The sequence below is a fragment of the Lepisosteus oculatus genome, chromosome 4 (assembly GCF_040954835.1).
Source record: "Lepisosteus oculatus isolate fLepOcu1 chromosome 4, fLepOcu1.hap2, whole genome shotgun sequence".
NCBI classification, from domain to species: Eukaryota; Metazoa; Chordata; class Actinopteri; order Semionotiformes; family Lepisosteidae; genus Lepisosteus; species Lepisosteus oculatus.
This window is the reverse complement of record NC_090699.1, coordinates 1,073,898-1,099,014: the sequence shown is the minus strand read 5'-3', so window position 1 is coordinate 1,099,014 and position 25,117 is coordinate 1,073,898. Positions and strand designations below refer to the sequence as shown.

Genomic DNA, 25,117 nt, shown 5'->3' with positions numbered 1-25,117 from the left:
TGTCCCTCGGTTACCAGCTGCCCGTTTCAGACGCTGGGGGGCTCTGACGTTGGCGTCGCATTGAAGAACTCGGGAAGAGATGAGAATTCAGCACCAGGGCTTCTCGCAGTGTGATTACAAATCAACGCCCCAGTAAGAGCCCTACAGGACCTACACAGGTCTGACACCACCAGGCTTCACAATTACACACCTGCTGGCAGACGTGCTGGAACAGGCCCGGTTTCTGTGTGGCTAGGGGTTCAGCGATGAGCAGGGACCGAAGCGGACGAAACAGCTGTTTGTTACTGGCCACGCACTTCAGTCTCGAGTGGTGAAGAGCCGTTACTGAGATGTTGTGTTTATGTGCTCCGCTACACAAAGTCTTCAATCAATCAATCAAACAGAGTTTATTTATCAAATGCAGAACAACGCAGCAGCAGCAGTTGCGGGCAATGAAATGTCTTTTCTACGAGCTCACTGGGGGGGTAAAATCACAGCATTAAAGTTACAAAATAAGGTTCCATAAGAATAGATATTGCGATAGAAATTGAATAAGATCAACTCAGCCAGAGCTCAGTATGAGTCGAGCTGTGATGTGTCCAGGGTGTGCAGTGTGATGAAGACAGTGAAGACTGTGTGTCCATGTAGCCATTGCAGGTGACCTGCTGAAGGAGCTGCAGGTTGGCTATTTAGCAGTCTTATTGCCTGGAGGTAGAAGCTGTTCTGTAGTCTGTTGGACCTGGTCCGAATGCTTCGGTACCGTTTACCAGATGGTCTTTCATGAGTGGACGGAATGATGCATGTAGCACTGGACCATCAGAATAATAATAATAATGATTGCTTAGCACTTCTATAGCGCCTGTCTGGACACTTCACTCAAAGCGCTTTACAGTAATGGGGATCCCCTCCACCCCCACCAGTGTGTACCCCACCTGGATGATGCTCCAGTCCTCTCACACACACACCATGTCTCAGTGGAGGAGAGCAGAGCGATTAGGACAGGTCAGAGGTTATTAGGAGGCCATGATTGGTAAAGAGCAGGGGGACACCGGGGCAACACCCTGACTCTTAAGAGACACCCCAGGATTGTTAATGACCACAGAGAGTCAGGACCCCGGTTTCACGTCTCATCAGAAGGACGGCGCCTTTTTTACAATATAGTGTCCCCGTCACTGTACTGAGGCATCAGGACCCACACAGACTGCAGGGTGAGAGCGCCCCCTACTGGCCCCACTATAGATAGAAACCTGAGAGCTCAGGTGCTCCTAGAGCTGAGAAAGCTCCTCCACCGGACTGTTGCGTCTCTTTTCCTTTCAGCAAGAAGGGGAAACTCGGCCTGCTCCTGTGCAGCCTGCTCTCGTTGTCTCTCTCCTGTGAAAATACAAGCTCACACTCCCTGTACCAAATCCGATTCCCGCTGGGCTGAGACTGAGATCTGTTGATGTGAGGGCTCAGGTCTTTGGAACAGGTTATGCGTAAGGAAGCACAGAGAAACCGAGTAAAGAGGTTTGGGATGTACTGACACCACACGCCTCACAAGGATTTGCTAGCGCTGCTGCTGATGTTGCTGGTGAGGCAGCACTCTTTCTGCTTCTGCCTGCGGTGTGTGACTGCTGGGCTGAGGAGCCGTGAATGTGTTGCAGAAACTGACTTCTGTTCCTGCACAGTCGCAGGACTGTTTTCTGTGGACTGTGATGATGCTGTGCCTGCGTGTGGGGCCGGCGTGAGCTTTGTAAAACACCGCAGAGCGATCCTCTAAGACCTGCCCAGGAGAATGATCACTGAGGGAATATCAATTAGGGAATATTTGTTTTTCTCTTTTTTGTGAATACTGAAGGCCATTTCTTTTTAAGATGCGGCAGCAACAAGATCCAGAAAAACACTATAGAAGTGTAAGGAATTATTATTATTATTATTATTATTATTATTTTGATTATATAATTCATTTGAATAGGCAGACACAATAAAGGATTAAAAAAATATTCACATCCTGTATATTAGCCCACCATTTTAACACCAGTGATGTTAGAGCACCCTGAGTGTTAGATTCTTCCTGTGAGACTGGTTGTGAAATATTTCCACTGTAGATAGTCACCCACAAGGACGCCAGACCGCTGTCTACAGTTAATGAGGGCGCTTCCTCTCCAGGATACGATCACTTTATTAGCCCTATATAATTTCTTGCATTAGGAATTTGTCTTGTCACAGACCCCAGCTTGCTCTCCATGAGACACACAGGGAGAGAAGCTGGGGGACAGAGCGCGAGGTCACACATTTATACAGCGCCCCTGGAGCAGCTGGGGTTCAGGGGCCTGGGTCAGGGGCCCAATGGAGTAGGATTCCTTTGCAGGCCGCTGGATTCAAACTGGCAACCTCCCCAGCCACAGGCACAGGCACAGATCCTGAACCCCGGAGCCACCACTCCACCCCCATCCTTGTGTGCGCTGGGATATCCGAGCTCATTCTCTTCCCAGCTCCAGGGTTCGGGATCACACTGTTCTGTACGAGGGAGTCAGAGTGTGACTGGAGGGCTGTCGCCCAGTGTTGCGCGGTGGACAGATTCTGGAGTGTTCTGTTACTCAGTCTGACCACCAGGTCTGTTCTGGGGAGTATGAAGACCTGATGTACCTTCATGCTCGGCTTTCTATCCTCCCCTCACTAGTTTGTAACTGGACTGGACTCTCCTGGGCTGGGCTGTACTGGACTGGACTGAGCTCTCCTGTGCTGGGCTGTACTGGACTGGAGTGGGCTAGACTGGACTGGGCTCTCCTGGGCTGGGCTGTACTGGACTGGAGTGGACTGAGCTATACTGGACTGTACTGGACTGGGCTCTCCTCGGCCGGGCTGTACTGGACTGTACTGGACTGGGCTCTCCTCGGCCGGGCTGTACTGGGATGTACTGTACTGGTCTCTCCTGGGCCGGGCTGTACTGGACTGTACTGGACTGGGCTCTCCTCGGCCGGGCTGTACTGGGATGTACTGGACTGGGCTCTCCTCGGCCGGGCTGTACTGGACTGGACTGTACTGGGCTCTCCTGGGCCGGGCTGTACTGGACTGTACTGGTCTCTCCTGGGCCGGGCTGTACTGGACTGTACTGGACTGTCCCACAGGAGGCGGAACCGGACAGCAGCTCTCTGGGACCCCCCCCGACTGACCCTGCGCCCCCCAACAGAGAGGTCTCTTCTGTATCATTCACTTCGATTTCACCACTCTGATGTGGGTTCGTCTCCAGTGGCCTCAGTTACTTCAGACGCTGCAGCACCTTTGGAACAAGTAGAGGTTCGTCATCATCATTTCACAGCCTACAGTTCGGTTAAGTTAATTGTGTCCGTTTCCTGGATAAAATGAGTCGGTTTGGCCTTGGGATTTATTGAGAGAAAATTTAGTAAAATAAGCAAGAAAAAAAACGTTTTTGGAAACTGACCTGCAGACATACTGAATGAAGAGTTCCCCATCGATCTGCTATCCGGTTCAGCTGTCACAAACAATGATGGGAAAGATTCAAGGTAAACAGGAAACAGCTGCAACATTTGTGGCATCAGAAAATGTCAAATTCAATCAGAATGAGATCTGAAGAACCTGTCAGTTGTTTAAATATTTTGTTTTCAATGTCATGTGTCTCCCTTCTCTTTCACCTCATGGCTCCTTTCAGAGTAATCTTTAGACACTACACAGGCTGCCTGCCGAAGGAAATACGGGGATACTGGGGTCTGGGGTACTGGAATCTGGGATTCTAGGATCTGGGGTTTGGGGTCTGGGATCTGGGATATGGGGATACTGGGGTCTGGGATATGGGGATACTGGGGATACTGGGGTCTGAGGTCTGGGGTGCAGACAGCGTCTCACCCCGTCTTTCCACTGGCTGCCAGCGCCAATCACAGGCTGGAGTGGAGCCTCCTTCAGGTGAGAGTGATGAGGTCAGTTATAAAAGCCATGTGATGTGGAGCACTTGGGTCCTTTCCACCGCAACATTGCGCGCTCCTTAGGATTTCAGATGCCCTGCAGTTTCCACGGGCGCCGGCCCTGGTCTGGACTGTGGACGAGCTGTTTTCTCTTCGGGATGATCCCAGTGGGGCTGTCCGAGACAGAGGTTCCCCGCCAGCGGCGCCTGGGACCCCCACAACGTCGCCCCCCGCAGGATGGGACCGGTAGGAACAGGCCATTTATTCTCACAGAGGAAGCAGGGCACTGCAGAGCTTCTCGTGCCTATGTCTGTCCTCCCCCACAGGGCTTCTCGGGATACTGCAGGGCTGTCCAGCCAACACAGCACTTAATATAACATCTAGACTGGCAACGTACACAAGAGAGAACGCAAGGATGAGAGGCTGTAGAGTGGTGTTGTACCGCGCGGTCAAGTTTTATTGGATTGAACTTCGTTCAGTAGGAGTGACGTGATTAACGTCTTTGTGTGTTTACGTTGAGCTGGGCACGAACTTCAAGCTCGTGGTATCAGCATGCAAAGCCCAGTACTGATCTACACTCTTCCAAGCCACACACCTCAGCTTGGAAGAGTCCCCAGGTCTCCAGCCTCTGTTCATGCTGTGCCGGAGGACTTGAGCTGTTCTCTCTCCTCAACGGGGCCTCGTCAGGACAGATCATCAGGACACACGTGGGAGTTCTGATGGAAAAATCGAATATACACACTTAAACACTTGAATTCAACTGTTCTTCTAGATGAGTATAAATGTGATTATTTAATGCATACTGTTCATGCATGGAAGTAACTGAACACGTACTTCCACTTTATGCATACTTGATTTTGATGGAGGTGGAAATTTGTTTTGTATTCGGAGATGCACCTGGAGAAAGCAGGTCAGCTCACTGATCCAGACATTGTAGAATCTAGCCTGGGTTTCCTGAACACGACTGTGACTGGGAATCTCTAGCAACAGGCACAGTAGGGTGGGAACATCTCACAAGCCTCTTGACTCAACTCACAAGCCTCCTGACTCATCTCAGACCTCCTGACTCATCTCACAGACCTCCTGACTCATCTCAGACCTCCTGACTCATCTCACAGACCTCCTGACTCATCTCACAGACCTCCTGACTCATCTCACAGACCTCCTGACTCATCTCAGACCTCCTGACTCATCTCAGACCTCCTGACTCATCTCACAAGCCACCTGACTCATCTCACAGACCTCCTGACTCATCTCACAAGCCACCTGACTCATCTCACAGACCTCCTGACTCATCTCACAGACCTCCTGACTCATCTCACAAGCCACCTGACTCATCTCACAGACCTCCTGACTCATCTCACAAGCCTCTTGACTCAACTCACAGACCTCCTGACTCATCTCACAGACCTCCTGACTCATCTCACAGACCTCCTGACTCATCTCACAGACCTCCTGACTCATCTCACAAGCCACCTGACTCATCTCAGACCTCCTGACTCATCTCAGAACTCCTGACTCATCTCACAGACCTCCTGACTCATCTCAGACCTCCTGTCTCATCTCACAGACCTCCTGTCTCATCTCACAAGCCTCTTGACTCAACTCACAGACCTCCTGACTCATCTCAGACCTCCTGACTCATCTCAGACCTCCTGTCTCATCTCACAGACCTCCTGTCTCATCTCACAAGCCTCTTGACTCAACTCACAGACCTCCTGACTCATCTCAGACCTCCTGACTCATCTCACAGACCTCCTGACTCATCTCACAGACCTCCTGACTCATCTCACAAGCCTCTGTGCCAGTTCACTTTAAATGTCTTGCAGAAAGTTGCTGGTACTTGCAGGTGTTTCCTTGCTGTGTGAAGCGCGTCTGTACAGCTGGTCTGCTCAATAGGAATCCAAACGTTTTTTTGCCACACAGCGATTGAGCAGACCCAGCGGTTTTATGTCATTTGGAGGCAAAAGAGCGTTGTTCTAATTGCCCACAGTAGAATTTCAAAGATTTTCTATCTTGTAATATGTCCGAAGGTGTGACTGGTCATTGTTATATTGACATCTGTTCTTTAAAATTCCCACGTACAGTAAATCGCCCAGTGTTCACTTACAGTATCTCAATGATGTTAATTTCGAATTGGGGTCCCGCAGAGCTGCGGACAGCAGCTTCACCGCGGTGTCCCCCAGGTTATTCTCTCCCAGGTTCAGCACTCGGAGACTGTAGTGTTCTGAGTGAAGAGTCCAGGCCAGGTCTCTGCAGCACCTGTCTGTGAGCCCACAGTCTGACAGCCTGTCGGCACGGAGGAAGAGAGACAGCTCAAAACGCTGCACAGCTCATGTGCGTCCTGACCTGTGGACCAGCAGCCCTTATTTACCGAAGAGAAGATCACTTTGTTGACCGGACACAGTTTCTTGCAGGAGGAATCTGCCTTTTCGCGTCCCCCAGCTTGCTCTCCACGAGGCGCACAGGCACACAGACGGGGAGAGAGAAGCTGGGGGTCAGAGCGCAGGGTCAGTCTTCACCTACCCAAGAGACCTTAATTTACAGTCGGGGTTCCTCAGGACTGCGAACAGCAGCTTGGCCCCCGAGTCCCCCAGCCTGTTGGAGCTCAGGTCCAGCACTCGCAGGCAGAAGTCTGGCGACGCGATGGCAGAGGCCAGATCTTCACAAGCTCTTGCTGAAAGCCCACAGTCTGACAGGCTGCAGACAAAAGACCAGAATCCATCTCAGCGATAACATACGCCCTCGTGTTATTACCCAGCTCAGTGGGTTTCTGGAGATAACAGGTCATTTGAGTTCCCTTAAAACGTGCAGCTAGGTTCTCCGTCTCCAGACAGGAGCAGAGAAGAGTGCTGGGAGATCCTGGCAGGGCGGTTCAATCAGGACACTGACTGGCGCCCCTGCAGGCACTGCTCTGCTCTGTGACTGTCTGGACACTGGCAGAGGAGTCGGGGACTGTGGCCTGGACTCGAGTCTCACCAAGCTGCGTTAAGGTCTCCTGGCTGGGTGGAGACTGGGGGGTGTGTCCTCTCTGCTCAGGCCAGTCCCTTCTTCTGCTGCCTCAGGCTCTCCAGCGGAAACGCTGGGTCTCTTTTCTCCTCCTGTCAGCATGGATTAACCCTTCACCCGTTCCGCTGGAGAGCTCAGCTGAGCCGAATCGTTTCCGTACACACAGTCACGAAGGGCACCGAGAGGTGCTGTGATTAAGACTGGTGTGGTGGGCTAATTGAACAAAGACCAATTCCCAATCTGTCACAGAAAGGGGGCATGGGGTCAGAACTGAAAACAATGTAGGACAGAAAACAGGAAAGGAAGGGGATCTGAGTGGATGTGGCCTCTTTTCAGAAACGGCTGGAGGACGTATAGTTCTCTAGTCTCCTGTGCCCGGTGAAACCTCTCTGCTGATGGTGTTCCAAACAGGAAACGCTTCTGGGACTGGCCGAGCGCTCACTTGCCTCAGGATCGTTAAGTTACACCTGGGACCCTGCAGGGCTGCGGACAAGAGCTTCACCCCTGAGTCGCCCAGTTTATTGTAACTCAGGTCCAGCTCTGTCAGCCTGGAGCGCGGAGCCTGGAGCGCGGAGGCCAGGGGCCCACAGCATCTCTCCGTGAGTCTGCAGTCCTCCAACCTGCAGGCAAAGACAGGAGACAGCGCTCTCACTGGGTCAACACGAAGGCCTCTTAGAGTGAGCACATTTGCATTTAATCGTTATTACTAATTTAATCATACTGTATATACAATACTAATATACTGTACTCATTTCACAGCTCTCTTCACCTCTCCTGACTCCACACCTCCTGATGGGCCTCTCTGTCTGTCCCCTGCTCCCTCCTCCTGCTCCTCCTCTCACATAGCTCTCCTGACTCCACACCTCCTGATGGGCCACTCTGTCTGTCCCCTGCTCCCTCCTCCTGCTCCTCCTCTCACACAGCTCTCCTCTCCTCTCCTGACTCCACACCTCCTGATGGGCCTCTCTGTCTGTCCCCTGCTCCCTCCTCCTGCTCCTCCTCTCACACAGCTCTCCTGACTCCACACCTCCTGATGGGCCTCTCTGTCTGTCCCCTGCTCCCTCCTCCTGCTCCTCCTCTCTCCCAGTTCTTGTCCTCCTGCTGTCTGCCCTGTCTCTCTCACACCTGAAGAAGGCTCCATGGCCAAAACGTTGTGTTTTCTCTCTTCTCTTTTCAGCAGGACAAAACCTTTACTTGTTCCTTTGCAGACTACGCCTGCTGATGCAGCTCCCCACCTGAACTAATATACTGTACACACTAGTCCTGCTGTATATACACTGTACCACCACTGGTTTTGCCAGGTTTAATTTGTGTGTCCTCTTTTCTTTATTTTTCAGCTGCCTTTTTCCCGCCTCTCAGATGGATGTGGCTAATTTTGTCACCTCTCCGTGTCGTTATGGTGGAAGATTCTCTTTGGAATCTGTTTCGTTCACGGATAGAAATATTTTCTAACGTTATCGCATTGCAATAAATCTGATTACTGCCACAGGCGCAGGCTGCCAGGGAACAAGTACAGGGTTTAGTCCTGCTGAGAAGAGAAGAAAGGAAACGCAGCGTTTCGTCTGTGGAGGCTTCTCCAGGGGTGGAGGGCAGGGGGTGGGTGTGGAGCCACTTCTCTCCCACCCGGAAAGGACTCCACAGCTGAAACGTTGTGTTTCCCTGCTTCTCTTCAGCAGGACTGGACCTTTCCCTTGTTCCTTTTCCATGTTGCACAAAAACAGATGCAACACTGGTCTTCCAATGCGGGACGTTTCTCTTTCTAACCTTTTGAGAGCCGTAGTGTGGAAGATGGATGAGACTTTGGTGCTGGAGACTGCCGATATCTCACTTTCCATCATACCAGCAGGGAGCTTTTGGTTTTAGTTCCTAATAGAAGTCAAGACCACAGAAGACTTTGACTTATAAAGCTGCAAAGGGCGATACCTTTGTCTACTACATATAGATGTTGTTTACATGATGTTTTAGGGATACTGTATGTGTTACAAGTGCAATATAACGATATCATTTGTTTTTTACACATTTGTAGTTTTAATTTGCGCATTTCCAATTTATTGCACTTATGTCATTATGAAGCTGAATGACAACTTCATTTATTTGAATTGACATATTCCAATAGTTTGACACCATGAAAACATCTGATTTTTGTGCTCTTGTACAAAGCGTTTGAAGCCACCCCTCCCTCTGAAGAATCACCCCAGGGTGTCTGGTCAGGAGGGCGTTGGCGCTCTGCTGCCTTATCGAGTGGACGTGTTGAGACAGCTCAGAGTGGGGCGGACACTGCCTGCGCCTGGGGGCCCTGTGTGCCCGCCTCAGCAGAGACTCTTCCTCTCTTGTTGCTATAAACTCTGAAGATGACAGTGGGCTCCTGGAGAATGAAAGGAGTCTCCTGCCCTTTGAATTGGGCATAAAACAGAGAGCCGGAGGTCCTCATGTTACCAGCTGTGCCAGGCAATGGAAAGTGTACCTGGTGAGCCTGCCTGGCACTCTCTCTTTCTGTTCACTGCAGGGTGAGGCCGTCACACAGCAGGAGTGACAGATGTGACACAGGTGTGATATACAGCAGGAGTGACAGATGTGACACAGGTGTGATATACAGTAGGAGTGACAGATGTGACACAGGTGTGATATACAGCAGGAGTGACAGATGTGACACAGGTGTGATATACAGTAGGAGTGACAGATGTGACACAGGTGTGATATACAGCAGGAGTGACAGATGTGACACAGGTGTGATATACAGTAGGTGTGACAGATGTGACACAGGTGTGATATACAGTAGGTGTGACAGATGTGACACAGGTGTGATATACAGTAGGTGTGACAGATGTGAGACAGGTGTGATATACAGCAGGAGTGACAGATGTGACACAGGTGTGACACAGGTGTGATATACAGTAGGTGTGACAGATGTGACAGGTGTGTTAAACAATAGGTGTGACAGATGTGAGACAGGTGTGACATACAGTAGGTGAGACAAGTGTGACAGATGTGAGACAAGTGTGACAGGTGTGATATACAGTAGGTGTGACAGATGTGAGACAAGGGTGACAGGTGTGATATACAGTTGGTGTGACAGATGTGAGGTAGGTGTGACAGATGTGAGACAAGTGTGACAGATGTGACAGGTGTGACACACAGTAGGTGTGACAGATGTGACACAGGTGTGATATACAGTAGGTGTGACAGATGTGAGACAGGTGTGACACAGGTTAAGTTGTACAGTAATTCCTCTGCCTTGGGTGTCACATCTCCTTGGACCAGCGCTGTACTGCTCACTATCATGTGTTCCTTTGCCACACAAACCAGCCTCGTGTTTCTCTTACTTCAGTTTTTCTAATTCACAGCTGGACTCCCTCAGAGCCGCGGACAGCATGTTCACTCCTGAGTCCCCCAGGCTGTTGTAGCTCAGATCCAGCTCCCTGAGGCGGCAGTGTGGTGACTGAAGGTTAGAGGCCAGATCTTCACAGCATCGCTCTGTCAGGCCACAGCTCAGCATCCTGCAGACAGAATAACAGCAGCACAGCTTAATACCTGCACCGATCACTCACCACTAATGCAGGGCAAGATCCCATCAGTGATGTCTAAGACCATCCCATCCCTGTACAGGAGCTCAAAATGTCTCCAGCAATGACCAGTGCTGAGCTAATGGATTCTGCTGCTAAGTCAGGTTCCTGTCCGGTGTGTCCTGTCGATCTCTCTCATCTCTCTGTGCACCACTTTACAAATGCGGATTTCATCTGACCCCTTTTCATGCTTATTGTAAATCAGTTTGTAAATGTAATTATAAATCAGTACACTACGGATAATATCACAGATACATCCAATGTGATGGGTGAGCCCATTGTTTGGAGTAAACAGTAAGTGTTGGAGTTTGGGAGAGACAGATGTCAATTCCAGCCACATCAATGTACAGATTGTGTGAGTCTTAAAGAGTCACTGCAGGGTGAGGCCGTGCGACGCAGCTGTGTCATACAGCAGGTGTGACAGATGTGACACAAGTGTGATCTGTGTGTGTAAGAGTGTGTGTCTTTGTGTGTGCTCTGTGTGAATGTGTAAGAGTGTGTGTGTGTGTGTGTGTGTGTGTGTGTGTGTGTGCGTGCTCTGTGTGTGTAAGAGGGTGTGTCTTTGTGTGTGTGTGTGTGTGTGTGTGTGAATGTGTAAGAGGGTGTGTGTGTGTGTGTGTGTGTGTAAGAGTGTGTGTGTGTGTGTGTGTGTGCGTGCGTGCGTGCGTGCGTGTGTGTGCGTGCGTGCGTGTGTGTGTAAGAGTGTGTGCTCTGTGTGCTCTGTGTGTGTGTGTCTTTGTGTGTGTGTGAATGTGTGTGAATGTGTAAGAGTGGGGTGTTGCCAGGTCCGGATATCTTTTGCTCCCTGATTTCTGTGCTCTCACAGTCTTGACCCCAGCCTGTTTGCACCTGTGTGCTCACAGCACCAGCCCCTGAATCCCGTCTCTGCCATCTGATCGCTGCCTTCAAAGCCAGTGCAGCAGATCACCGAGGCGTTTCGATGGGCAAACACTAAACACTGCTTGTCAGCAGAAGAGTCTCAGCCGCGGTGTCCACAAGGGGACACGATCCGGGGGTCTGTGAAGGAGGCATTTCCTTCATAACGTGTGCATACGGGGGCCAAAGCAGATGAAGCACTGACTCGATTCATGAATACAAAATGACGCTTTTTATACAAAATCACAAACAGAAAACCCACCCAGAAGAGTTCCATGGCATATATGGTGTAAAGCCACACACCGTACAGCTCTTACACCAAGAATTGTAAGAGTATTCTTGGGCTCCTTTGACCCTTGTTTCAGCAGACACCATGTGCTTCTAGATTGTGTTCATCATGGCGTAAGCAGATATCGGATGCTCTCAGTCCTGGTCAGGCTCCGCCCTCTCGTTCCGGGCGCGCAACCAGCTCACACTTAAGTTGCAGTTAGTCATTTTCCATTATTCTAGCGGGATAATGAGTCAATGGTGTTAGTAAATTATCCACACAGTAAAAGCAAACTAGTGAAATAAGAGAAATAAACGTTTGATCCCTCTCAACCCAGCGGTGACACGTGCTGCTGGGAGGCGCTTGGTCCTGTATTGGACCTGCTGCTGGAGGAGACCAACCCGGACCGCCTGCTCGTCCAGCAGGACGGTGAGCATGGAGATTGAACACCGAATGGCTGAAAAGGCAGGGCTTTTGTATTTTGGATCAGCCAGATCAACGTCTGAGATGTCACGGCATGACTCTTCCTGGTAGGAATCCCTCGGACGTCACGGCAGTCTAGTTGACGTCACAGTGGCTCGAGGAGGCCGTCTCAGGGTTGGCATACTTATTCACACAGAGATGTTGACTTCGGAGTCACATAAGCTGAATATATTTTCTGCCTTTGTATGATACACGTAAGTTGGCGATCCCTGTCTTTTCTGAATGCACGTCTTTTCTTCACGCCCGCTGCTCACCAGCTCACCCCAGCCCTGAGCACTTCCAGAAAACGACATCGCTGTGGCCAATCAACCACCCACGGCACTTCACTAAACACCACGCCCTCCATCTCCCGTAATACTCAACCCCGCGGTGCCCTCTGCCCGGTATCGGCCTCTCCTTATCTCGGCCTCTCATCCAAGTTCGTTCTTTTCGGATTCGAACCTCGGACCTCGCCTTCGACCACGTCTACTGCCTGGCCCCTCTGGGATAAGAGTGCCTAGCCCTTCCGCTGGCCTGCTGGCCTGTGGCAGGCCGCCATGGAACAGCTGAAGATTAATTCCACACCGAAGGACAAAGGAAAGGGATCCAGTACCAGCTCTTGGCCTTGGAGTCTTTATTAAAGAAAGTTCTTGAAGAAAATAGTTGTAAAAAACTGACGTACGTACCTTAGAGATTTTGATATCTTTGCCAGAGGCAGCAGTCTCCGAGCACACTCTTCGGACGTAGCGTACTGGCTCATGTCCAGGTCATCGATCTCACTCTCAGACAGCAGGGAGAAATAGGCGAGTGCGGAACACTGGGAGGGGGAGAGTCTTTGCCTTGAGAGTTTTCCTGTTTCCAGAGTGGCGTTAAATTCATCCATTAATGACTTGTCCTTCAGTTCACTCAGACAGTGGAAAAGGTTCAGGCATCTTTCAGGAGAGGAGGTTTCTCTAATGAGCTTCTTGATGAATCCCGCTGTCTTCTCGATGTCACTGGAGTGGTCTTCTGTGTTTGACAGAAATCCCTTCAACAGATCCTGGTTCGTCTCCATTCCCATTCCCAGCAGGAATCGGACAAAGAGATCAAGGTGGCCATTTCTGCTCTTGTTGGCCTTAATCAGAGCAGCTTCATTCAAACTGAACAAGGACTTTTTCCCAAAAGTGGGAAAGTCCCCAAATGTTTTCTTCAGTGGGTTAATATTGCTTTTTTGATAGGAACCGAAAACATACAGAGCTGCAAAATACTCCTGGACGGTCAGATGTAAAAAGCAGTAGGCCTTTTCCTGAAATAAGGATGAATTTTGTTTGAATATTTCCCTACACACCCCTGAATAAAGCGAAGAATTGTTTATATCGATGCCGTATTCTTTCAGATCTTTGTCATAAAATACAATGTTGCTTTCTTCCAGACTTTCAAATGCCAGCCTTCCCAGTTTAAGAATCGCTTCCTTGTTCGCTTCAAGGACATTCTCTTTCTTTTCCTTCTCTTCCTTGGCTGTCAGTAGGACAAGAAGGAAGTTTGTATAGAAATCAGTCAATGTCCTTGGATTGTCCCTGTTGTCCGCTTCCAATGTGTGCTCCAAAACCGTTACTACAATCCAGCAGAAAACAGGGACATAGCACATCATGTGGAGACTCCTGAGGGTCTTTATATGAGCGATGACGTCTTCTGCCAGAGCTTCGTTTCCACACTTCTTCCGGATGTACTCTTCCTTCTGCTGGTCTTCAAAGCCCTGCACCTCCGTCACCCTGCTGACGAGCTCCGCAGGGATCAGACCGGCCGCGGCCGGCCTGGACGTGATCCAGACCGAGGCCTCGATCAGGAGGTTCCCCTTGAGGAGGTTTGTGAAGAGGGTGTCCACTGACGTCGGCTTTCTTGAGTCCGACCACCTCTGGTTCATCCTGAACTTCAGAGGAAGCCTGGTTTCGTCCAGTCCATCGAAGACGAACAAGACCTTGCACTGGTCAAACACGTGAGAAGACTGGATCTCCGGGCAGAAACACTGAACCAGCTCCAGTAAACTAATTTCCGACCTGATCAAGTTCAACTCGCAGAACGGGAAGAAGAAAACGAAGTCGATGTCCTGGTTCTCGCGCCTGGCGGCCCAGTCGTGAATGAATTTCCGCACGGAGAACGTCTTCCCGATGCCCGCGACTCCCTTCATCAGGACGGTCCTGATGGGTCTGGCCTGCCCCGGCATCGGCGTGAAGATATCGGCGCACCTGATGCGGCGCAGCGCCGGCGTCCTGCTCCTGGAGACGGTCTCCAGCTGCCTGACCTCGTGCCCACGGTCCACCTCGGCAGAGCTGCCCTCCGTTATCCACACGTGTGTGAAGACGTCATCCAGGAGGGTCTGCTCTCCCGGCTGAGCAACCCCCTCAGACACGACTTCAAACCTCCTCTTCAGGGCTGCCTTGTGTTTGTCTCTCAGCGTCTGCAGCCACCCTGGAACAGACGGGACGCCCTTCGTCACAGAGGGTCACTGGTATCATTTCCTGTGCAATCAGCGCCCAGGAATGACACGATTGCAGCAGAGAGAAAGAATTCCTCTAGAAAACAAGCTGAAAACAAACCTCAATTCCACAGGCATCTCCCACTGCTGCTCTTACTAGATCAGGATTTAGATCGATTCAGTTTTTAGATCCTTTTAAGTTATATAAAAGAAACAAATGAACATACATATTTCATGGGATTTTAGACCCAGCAGAATAAAACTCCCCGTGATGGAAGTGACAAATGTGTGTCGCTAGAGCTACTGTGCCTAACGGGTCAGATGAAAGAAACGACAGGAGAAGACCACCCGCACTCCAGATACAACATATTTCGTGTTTAGGAACAAGTAAAGGTTTATTCCTGCTGAAAGGAGAAGAAAAGAAACACAACGTTTCGGCTGTGGAGCCTTCTTCTTGTGAGACAGACAGGGCAGACAGCAGAGGTGAAACAGCACAGGAGATCAAGAGCTGGGAGAGGGGAGGAGCGAGGGGTGGGAGCAGGGGACAGAAAGAGGCCGGGAGAGGGGAGAGGGGAGAGGCAGAGAGGCCACTCAGGTGGTGCGGAGTCGAGGGAGGTGAAGAGAGGGGTGGAGGTGAAGCCTTCATTAGAATAGAGGAGATGACAGAAACAAGTCTGTCGCTGAGAGAAGGGGGAAGGTGTTTCTGATGTCCTTCTGCTGTGGGAGTTAAGAAACCCTTCTTTGAGAACCCAAATTTGGTATTTAGTACCACCGTAGAAAAAGATTATTGCTGCTTTCCATAAGGTTAAGTATTGCTTTCTCAGGAACACGGCAATTAAGATGCTCATCAAGGACCATGAGCTAAGGAATGAGCTTCTAGGTCATTGAATGAAATCCAGTTCTCTCTGTCTCTATGATCAAACACGAGAAAAATGATTGCCCATTTCACCGTTTGACAAACAAACCGAATAATAAATAGCCTCACACTTGAAATATACTGTGAATTACTCATAGATCACTGCTTGTAAGTCTGCTGAATTACTGCAGAAACACGTGATCAGTTCTTCTCTGGTGGATTGTTGTTAACAGTGTAGAGAAAAGTTATTTAATAATGGCTGAAATGACTAAGAAACTGCGCTTCATATTTTATTAAAAAGAGAAAAAGGAAACACATGCCCCTGTTTTACTGGTCAGGTCTCAGAGAAAAGCAGGAAAATGAATGAAAACTGATAATAATAGACTATTTTATATAGCACCTATAAAGGTGGTTTCTCAAAGTGCTTTACAGAACAACAAGTACAAGACACAAGATAAGCATGCTGAGAATACACAGTGAGAGGAGACAGATGATGGGGGTACCGAGTACAGTAGGAGCAGAGAGATGAAGAACAGAACCAGGTCAGTCCAGGCTCTTCTGAAGAACAGGTTTGAGTCTGGATCTGAAGAGGTTTAGAGAAGGAGACTCTCTGATGTCCTTGGGGAGAGAGTTCCAGAGCTTGGGGGGGCAGCAGGAGAAGCCCTGTCACCCCTAGAGTGTCGAGGGGCTTGGGGGACAGACAGGAGAGCAGAATCAGAGGAGCGAAGGTGGTGAGGTGGGGAGCAGGGCGACAGCAGCTCAGACAGGTACTGAGGCGCCCAGCCAAGCAGAGCCTTACAGGTGAGCAGGAGGATTTCGAAATCGACACGAAACCTGACAGAAAGCCAGTGCAGGGACTCCAGGACAGGAGTGATGGGATCACTGCCTTCCAATGATGTTCCATTGTGTTGACTTACAAATGAAATACCTGTTTTTCACACAAATGTGAATGTGCAGAATGAGCTCTTCTGGGTAATTTTCAAGACGTTTCAGTAAAATCCAAACCATGCTGCAGAAACATTTAGACAGCTCTTGAAGATTTGTCACCCCTCCAACAGGGGGCGTTATAGACAGCCTCAATTCTGAAGGTGATCAGAAATCTAGGTTCATACCGTTTGTCTCTGTGATTGTTGTCAATTCAATTTATTTTTATATAGCGCCTCTCACAACAAGGTTGCCCCAAGGCGCTTCGCAACGCTGTGACAATACAGAAAGAAAGCTGTCTAGATGTGCTGAGGAGGAAGCAGCCGGACCAACCTGTGAGGGGCGTTTGTGAAGCTGGAGCAAGGAGACGTCCCGCTGAGGGATCTGTAAAGATACAGAGAGAGCGTTCACTCTGCAGCCTCGCCGGGGACTGGTTTGGGTTTTATATGAGATCAGGTCCCTGGATGGGCCAGCTCCACTCTCTCGTCACAGACCGCAGCCTGGTCTCCAGGAGACACACACACACACAGGGAGAGGAGCTGGGGGTCAGAGCGCAGGGTCAGACATTTACACAGCACCCCTGGAGCAGCTGGGGTTAAGGGCCTCGCTCGGGGGCCCCAGCTCTCCAGGAGACTCACACACACACAGGGAGAGGAGCTGGGGGTCAGAGCGCAGGGTCAGACATTTACACAGCACCCCTGGAGCAGCTGGGGTTAAGGGCCTCGCTCGGGGGCACAATGGAGGAGGATTCCTCTGCAGGCCGTGGGATTCGAACCGGCAACCTCCCAGCCACAGGCACAGATCCTAAGACATTTCCGAAGGTGTGAGCGAGTGTCTCCTGGTGCAGCCCAGACCTGCGCGCGCAGCTCAGACAGCACAGGGGCGGGGCGCTGGCTCTGGGGCTCAGGACCTGCGTCTGTGGCTGGGAGGTTGCCAGTTCGAATCCCATGGCCAAGACAGACTCCTCATATGAGAGACTGTAGATGGCCGATCAAGGGATCTGATCTTGATATTATTATTGGAACATTCCCATAATGTACATATTGTAAATTTCATGTCATACTGGAAATAAATTGAATAATGTATAAAACATGTATTCGGTTGGGATTTTAACTCCCGATCGAAAGTGGTTTGACTGATTTCCCCTGCCCATCTCGAAATATCTTGTTTCTCTAACTAGAGCAAGACTCAAGAGCAGGACCTGGCGTCTTGAAGAAAGAGGGTTTTTTCAGGTGATCGTGAGGAAGGCCTGTCCGCCACCTCACTGAATAAGCATTCAGAGGACCGGAGGTGATGGGAGTCAAGAGGAACGAAACTGAAACTCTCACCCAGGTCGTGGACGAGGTGACTGTAGTCTCTCTGCAGGACTGAGTAAAATGCGTCTTTCACGGTCTCTCCCCCGGAGTCCAGGGCTGAGTACAGCTCTCTCATTCTGTCCTGAGGGGTGGCCGCAGCGAGGACCCTGGAGTAGCTCTCCTGGTGGATCATGCCCACTGAGAGCAGCTCATCCGCCAGCGGTCCGACCTGGGTCACCCGCTGGATGAGGGCAGCCCTGTGGCGATCTGCGAACTCAGCGCCTGGCGGGAAGGAGCAGAAATATGGGAGAGGTGGAGGGAGTTTGTTCTGACACTTGGACACTTCGATGCAGCTGGAGTCACGTCTTCGTGTCGCACTCAGAACGCACTTTCTTCACCCCACCTGTGTCATCGGCAGGGCCCTCACCCGAGCCAGAAACAGACGCCGGACCATCTACTCAATCAGGAACTCCCGGTCTCACAGCCGCATTCCTGTGGTGCTTCCCTTCCATCCCAACACGCTCTCTACCCCCAGGACCACTAACGACAGCTTTCCCATCCTACAGGATGATCCCTCCATTGGGGCCCTCTTTCCGGACCTCCCCATCATCTCATATCGCCCACCACCTAATCACAGCTCCCTTGACCTCCCTCAGCAATCATCCACACCAGGCACTTTCCCCTGCAACAGAGCTCCCTGTATAACCTGCAAGCACACATCTAACACCACACTCATTCAAGGCCCCTCAGGACAATTCCTGATCACCCAGAGGGCATCTTGTACCTCCAGCAACCTTATTCACTGTATCTCTTGCAGGAAATGCCCAGCCATCTACGTTGGGGAAACAGGAAGGAGACTTGGAGACGCTTCAAAGAACACGTCAGGGCTGTGAAGATTAAAGATCTCTCCAAGCCCATTGTTTCTCATTTCACCTCTGACGGCCACGACCACTCTAATCTCTCCGTCTGTGTTCTCAAAGACGGTTTTCTTAACTCCTATTGCAGAAAGACATCAGAAACAACAATTATCCTGAAACTTGGTTCACACCTCCCCCCTTCTCTCAATGACAGACTCGTTTCCTTCTAATCCTCTCTTTTCTCATGCAGGTTTCGACTCCACCCCTCTCTTCACCTCCCTCGACTCCACACCACCTGAGTGGCCTCTCTGCCTCTCCCCTCTCCCGGCCTCTTTCTGTCCCCTGCTCCTGCCTCTCCCTCTCCCAGCTCTTTATCTCCTGTGCTGTTTCACCTCTGCTGTCTGCCCTGTCTGTCTCACACCTGAAGAAGGCTCCACAGCCGAAACATTGTGTTTCTTTTCTTCTCCTTTCAGAAAGGAATAAACCTTGTTCCCTTGCAGACTATGCCTGCTGACACAGCTGCCTGCTTGAACTACTTTCAGCTGCAGCAATGTAGATGAGTTTAGTCAGTGGCAGGGGCAGAGTTCAGTAATCTGACAGCTGGCAGGAAGAAACTGTCTCTCAATCTGGACATTCGTACCTTTATGCTCCTGTAATGCTCACCAGAGGGCAGGAGGGGAGAACAGTGAGGAACCAGGATGACTGGTGTCCTTAGCGATACTTCCAGCCTTCCTGAGGCAGCGAGTTGTAAACATGTCCACAGTAGAGGGAAGCTGTACCTCAATAATGGACGGGGCTGGGCTGACCCGATCACCCCCTGTAATGCCTTCCAGTCAGACAGCGAGCTGCTGCCAAGCCACACTGTAACCCCACACGCGAGCACGCTCTCGATAGCGCACCTGGAACATGTGGTCAGGACCACTGAAGACAGTCCAAATTTCTTTAGCTGTCTGAGGCAGCGAAGGCGCTGCTGTGCCTTCTCTGTCGCTCCAGGTACATGCTGGGACCACGTTAGATCACTAGTGATGAAGGGACCCAGGAACGTGAAGCTGCTCACCATCTCTACAGCCACCCCACTGATGTGAACAGGGCTGCAGTTGCCACCCTGTTTTCTAACATCGTAGGCCGGCTCCTTGGTTTTGCTTTGGTTATTGAGGGAGAGATTATTCTCAAGGCACCACTCCAGCAGGCTCCTGACCTCATCCCTGTAGGCCGTCTCATCATTACTGGTGATTGGCCAACGATGGTAGTGTCATCGGCATATCTGTAGATGGAGCTGGAGCTGTGAGCTCACTTTAAATATTAAAAGTCAAGCACGCTGATTCTGCAAAGAACTGTACTTTTACTCCACTACATTCCTCGTTCCTCCTGGGACGCTGAAGTCTACAGGGGCCTGGATTCTGAGTGGGCGAGGAAGAGGCGCATACACAAAGTATCTGTGCGCTTAGTGTACCTTTCTGAAGCCCAGCTCACAGCCACAGTGAAGTCTTTGACCCTATCCACTCCATTGTAGGCCCCCCGACTACAGTGTCAATTCGCTTCTAACTCTACACTTTCCTTCACTAAAAACCACTTTTTTAATCATTTCTCAGAATATCACAAATGCACGTGATCTCCATTTTCCTCTTCACACAATCATTATTATTTTTTACAACAGGGCAACTATTTCGTAATAAACAAAGCATAATGCTGACAACAGCACTTCAGACAAACTGCACAACGGGGGTATTTTAAATATTTTATCCAGCAAAATCAAAACACAACACTATGAACCGTACATCACCACAAACAGCACAGAGAGAAGGTCCGAAGACCATCGGTGATAATCGATTCTCCAGCAAAATGCAATCGCAAAAGCAAAAGAGAGTAGATCCCTTCCCTTCGAAAAAGTGAATTTTGTAGAGTAAAACTTTCCCATGTGGAAAATACAGGAAACAAAAAGGAAATGACCGCTGAAGGCCCCACAACTTTTCAAACCGACCAGCTAACGAGAAAGCTGATGTCATAGGAAGAACCAGCTGTCAGTCATCGAATTCTGACCATTTAGAGATGTTTCAGGGAGGGCTTTAGTGAAGAGAGAGTTCTTAGCTGTCCTTGCTCCTTGCCTGTCTTTTCCATTTAGTTTTTATTCTATCAAGATATTGAAGATTGATCACCGTAGCCTCTTGTCAATCTGTCATATATACACACCAGAAGTGTTAAAAAACTTTATGTAACTTTGCATTAAATTGTGCAATTTATTTCACATCTCTAGGAAGGAGAAGAAAATCATTCCAGGACCTGCCTTCATAAAAACCCATGCCACTCCATGCCAATGTTTACTGTGACAGAGTGCCTGTTTTTTATTTCTTCTGATGGACATGAAATACTCCAGTATTTTCCTCTACCATTCTGGTATGTTTGGGAGTGTGTTTGTGATACAAATGAAGTGTGAGTGATACTTGCCCTTTTTTGTTCCCCTAAAACCGCTGCAGTGTTTCCCCAGTGGGTATTGTGTTGTGTTGGTCAAGATGGCCGCCGGTCACCTTTCCTGTTGGAAGTATCCCACAATGCTCCCACAAATGGTCTTAAGGGGAAAGGTGACTGGTGGCCATCCATAAATAACAGGTGTAAGATTATTTGTTTTGTTTTGAGTGGATATATAACTGGTGCATGACTCTGTTAAAATGTATACGTTTTTATGGATGGTTAAATACTTTATTTGTATCAAATCGCCCGTCTCTCTTAGAGGTCTGTGAAAAGACGTGAGTGGGTCCCTTTAAGAGGCTGGTCCTTGGAGAGGAGGGGCTATAAAAGGGACTGAGAGCTCAGTATGGGGAGGGTGTCTTGAAGGGAAGGTGTGCAGAGAGTATCCCTGTGAGGGGTTTTATCCCTGTTTTGATGGCAATAAATCCAGTTTTGTTTGCGTTTAAAGACTGCTGCTTGGGTTTCTGATCTTTTGAGCCAAACCTGGTTGCTTGAAACTTTCTATGCAAGTGAGAAGATGTGTTGGAGAAGAACTGGAAAGAGAAATTTTCATCCTCTGTGTTCCACAACCCGACATATTGCCTTCTGAGGAAGGACAATAAAATGCGTTTTCTGTTTTTTCCTGTTTTTGACATTTATCTCTAGTGTGTGAACTGAAGGGTTCAGAAGGGATCTCCAGGGTGCTCTCTTTAGTTCAAGACCCTAATCATGTCCGTGCTGTTTATGTTTTCCAAGATAATTTAAAATATTAAAGACTCCATCCATTCCAGGAGGGTCTCCAAACTCCCATTCGTCAAGCACAGCAGCACTGAAAGAGGACGAACTGCACTGTGCATGTGAGCACCATCACCCACCTGCGGTCTCATCTCAAACATCTGAAAGGATCAGAGATGCTTCTGTTTGCTCACCAAGGGCCAAGAGACCATCAGGTCATCCCCCGCCGAAATGTGGAGGTATGTGGTTTTTTTTTTCTTTAGCGGTTTGCTTTAATTTAAGTAGTGGCTGTGTTTCAATAGCCATATTTGATTTGAGTCGATTTAGAAAGAGAGCTAATGATACTGGATACTGGCCCCTGTGGCCCCATACTGACAGGATCCCTTGATGGGCCATCTACAGTCTCTCGTGTGAGGAGTCTGTCTTGTCACAGACCCCAGCCTGCTCTACAGGAGACACACACACACACAGGGAGAGAAGCTGGGGGTCAGAGTGCAGGGTCAGACATTTATACAGCACCCCTGGAGCAGCTGGGGTTTAGGGGCCCAACGGAGTAGGATTCCTCTGCCGGCCGTGGGATTCGAACTGGCAACCTCCCAGCCACAGGGACAGGTCCTGAGCCCCAGAGCCACCACACTGTTGACTTAAAACTGATCTAAATATAGTTTTTTCTCAGTGATTAATGGCAAGTGAGGTAGAAAACGTTTTTGATAGAATCAAAACAAATGATTGTAATGATTTTCCTAATAAAAATCACAAATGTTGGAAATAAACTACATTCATAAATGCTGGACTTGTACAAAACCACTTGCAAAGTAAGACAATATTTATCTCTGAGTTTTAGTGAGGAACATCCTTTTAATTATATTTTAATATTCAAGGCCTTTTTTTACATAAATATTTACTAACTCTTGCCAATACGTCTTTTTATAAGAGTATTCTATTCATGCTAAAAAATAAAGTATCTGCATTACAGGTCACTTCCTATTTTCTTGACTACTTGCAGATCTTTCTAACACTAGTAAATATATGATCTTTCACTGGCACAACGTTATCAAATTGTGCAGGAACAAAGTTCTCTGCACATTACTATGGTACAGTAAATAGACATGACAGATGCAGTCAGTAGTCAATGTTAAACTAGGTAATCAAATTGCAGCATGTGATTGATACATGACTCAAAGGTACTTGAAGTTTTTAAGATATGTTGCATGATCTGTTTGGACTTCCAACGTGTAGATGAGAAAAGGTCTCTAAAAACAAACTTGTTACATACTCTGTTTTTAATTGTTTTTCATTCTGAACATATTGTAAAGACACAGGAAGCAGTTTAACTGCTGGGCTGCAGTAGCTGGAGACTTGGAGCAGCGTAGTCAGGAGCTGAGGCCGTGTTTGGCTTGTGATCTGGTGATCTCTTGCTCTGATATCTGACATTCCCAGCTGTGTTTAGTGTGTGTTGGCCTGAACACGCCTGTTTTAATCTTGTCGCGGCAAACTGGCACGAAGAGGCGTAGAGGCCGGTGGCTCAGTCAGTCAGTCAGTCAGTCAGTCAGTCAGTCAGTCAGTCAGTCAGTCAGTCAGTCAGTCAGTCAGTCAGTCAGTCAGTCAGTCAGTCAGTCAGTCAACTACAATATTCCTATTCATGATCTTAAAGACAAGACACTGAGTTATAAATCAACAGGTCAGGTCAGATCAACTGACTTCTTACTCCCTCTGAAGACTCTGGACAAGAGCCCTTCTTACAGTTAACTTCAAATGGGCCATCGCCCACATAATTACTCACTGAAATTGTCAGCATTTATAATAAAATTTACACTGAGCATCCAAACCCTATCCTAGCTTTTGAAGTCCTGTACTTGCAGACTTGCAGTGTGTTGGACTGAACCTCATATGTACAGTATTGAGGTTTAACTGTATATAATCCAGCTCCCCACACAGAAGTTAGAGCCAATATGTTGTGCTCCGTACAATTTACATCCTGTTACAACACTCTCTGCAGTTTTCTAGTCTAACCTGTGACCCGTGCCTTTGACGAAGAAAATACTGTCTTCAGCTCTGACTTACCTGACATAAGGAGTCCAACGGCACACAGAGCAGATTACCTGGTCTTGGAGTTCCTTAACACTAGACGACAAAAACAAGTAAATCACTTCAGAAAGGCCAGAACTATGTGGGCGTCATCACCTGGATTACAGCCAATTTCCCTGCAGCAGGAGGAGCTTGGTCGGCAGCCAGTTCAATGGCTCCTTCAGTTTGAATGTAATCAACGCAGGCATGTAAACAATGACTGGAGATGTGCAATAAATAAATCATACTGAGGTAGAGGGTGATGGTGTAGGTGTGGTCTGAGGGGAATGGCTAAATGTCAATGTCGCCAATCGCACTGCTTGTGGGTAGAAGCTGTTGAGGAATCTGGTGGCCAGTGTCCAGATGCTCTTGTATCTCTGGCCTGAGGGCAGTGGGGTGAAGAGCTAATTTTTTCTGAGTTGCTTTTCTTACTGACCGACTGTTTGGTTGATCGTTGTCCACACCCTTCCTCCCTACTCGCAGAGCAATAGCAAGCAGTTGTAGGGAAAACCGGTTCAGGGACGCCAAATATGTAATCATAGTGGCTCTCTGAAGGCACCAGTTCTGTAGGGTTTGGGCATTTACTGAGACAATTATTAATTGTAGCAGTAAATCACAAAGTTGATTCTTTTGATGGCTTTAGAATCCAACCATGTGACATAACTCAAACAACGCGCACACACAGGTACTAATACACGAGGATACATTTATTAATACATAGAATATGCATATAAACCTAACAGATCTTATCGAGAGGGTTATCAGAATACAAAAGATATATATTCAGTCAGTTACGAAGTGTTACACATATCAAGAGGACATACGTTCAGTATATCATTCATTGAGACCGTTTCGTAAAGTGAACTTGGTTACAACTTCTACATTAGATACTCTAACAAGTACATAACTCTTAGGAATTAAATTGATATCAACTGGTTGGGATAACAATTGAATTCTCGAGCTGTAATGCATTGAAGTTGAATACTCATCCAATCTCTGGGGATTCAGATCTCCTGCGGGCACAAAGAAACAGTTGCAGGCCGTTGCTGTCCAATCCGCGCTCTCTGGCTCGGTGCCAGGCTGTGCTGTGCGGCTTGAGACGGTGCGCTGCTGATGCTCATTGTTGGCTTTAACTAGCAAAGTTTGTGCACAGGAGAAAAGATGACTGTGGGTCCCAGCAAGTCAGGAAGAGGACCGGTTCGTTCCTGATGAAGAGCTAGTTCTGAATAGTGATTCAGCTGTCCACAGTTCCGACCTGTTCACGAGGCCTGCTGCTGGTTACTCTCTGGCAACCTCCACTCTAGACTCTTAGAACAAAGGAAAGTTCTGGCACTCAGACAAACTGGCCGTTCCGTGGTTGTCCGGGCTGAGTCTCAGGATGGTCAGGAGGCGCACTGCGAGAATGTCCAGCCCTTGGGAGCCTT

The 25,117-nt window shown here is 49.0% G+C and overlaps 1 protein-coding gene across 2 annotated transcripts; it reads right to left on the bottom strand.

Moving 5' to 3' along the window:
* Positions 1–1,940: 1,940 nt before the first annotated feature.
* On the bottom strand, positions 1,941–23,781 carry LOC102688692 (NACHT, LRR and PYD domains-containing protein 3-like). 2 transcript variants are annotated; one of them, XR_011189327.1, is made up of 11 exons: positions 23,691–23,781; positions 17,623–17,871; positions 16,628–16,678; positions 12,746–14,507; positions 10,214–10,387; positions 7,337–7,510; positions 6,408–6,581; positions 5,992–6,170; positions 4,477–4,597; positions 3,404–3,454; positions 1,941–3,241 (listed from the first exon to the last, which is right to left on the bottom strand). XR_011189327.1 is itself a non-coding variant. In XM_069188289.1 (9 exons), coding segments are annotated over exons 1-9 (2,772 nt in total). In that variant the 5' UTR covers positions 23,698–23,781; the 3' UTR covers positions 3,772–4,595. The 2 variants fall into 2 exon arrangements, 1 of the variants encoding a protein (XP_069044390.1); XM_069188289.1 differs by lacking the exons at positions 1,941–3,241; positions 3,404–3,454 and having other exon boundaries at positions 3,772–4,597.
* Positions 23,782–25,117: the final 1,336 nt, after the last annotated feature.

Bases quoted from the DNA above. Each gene is read 5' to 3' on its own strand.
- LOC102688692 (XM_069188289.1), bottom strand. The intron at 6,582-7,336 runs GCAAGTGAGCGC...TTTTGTCTGCAG, and splicing joins TGTAACTTAACGATCCTGAG to CCTGTCAGACTGTGGGCTTT. The intron at 6,171-6,407 runs GTAGGTGAAGAC...CCGTGCCGACAG, and splicing joins TGTAAATTAAGGTCTCTTGG to GCTGTCAGACTGTGGGCTCA.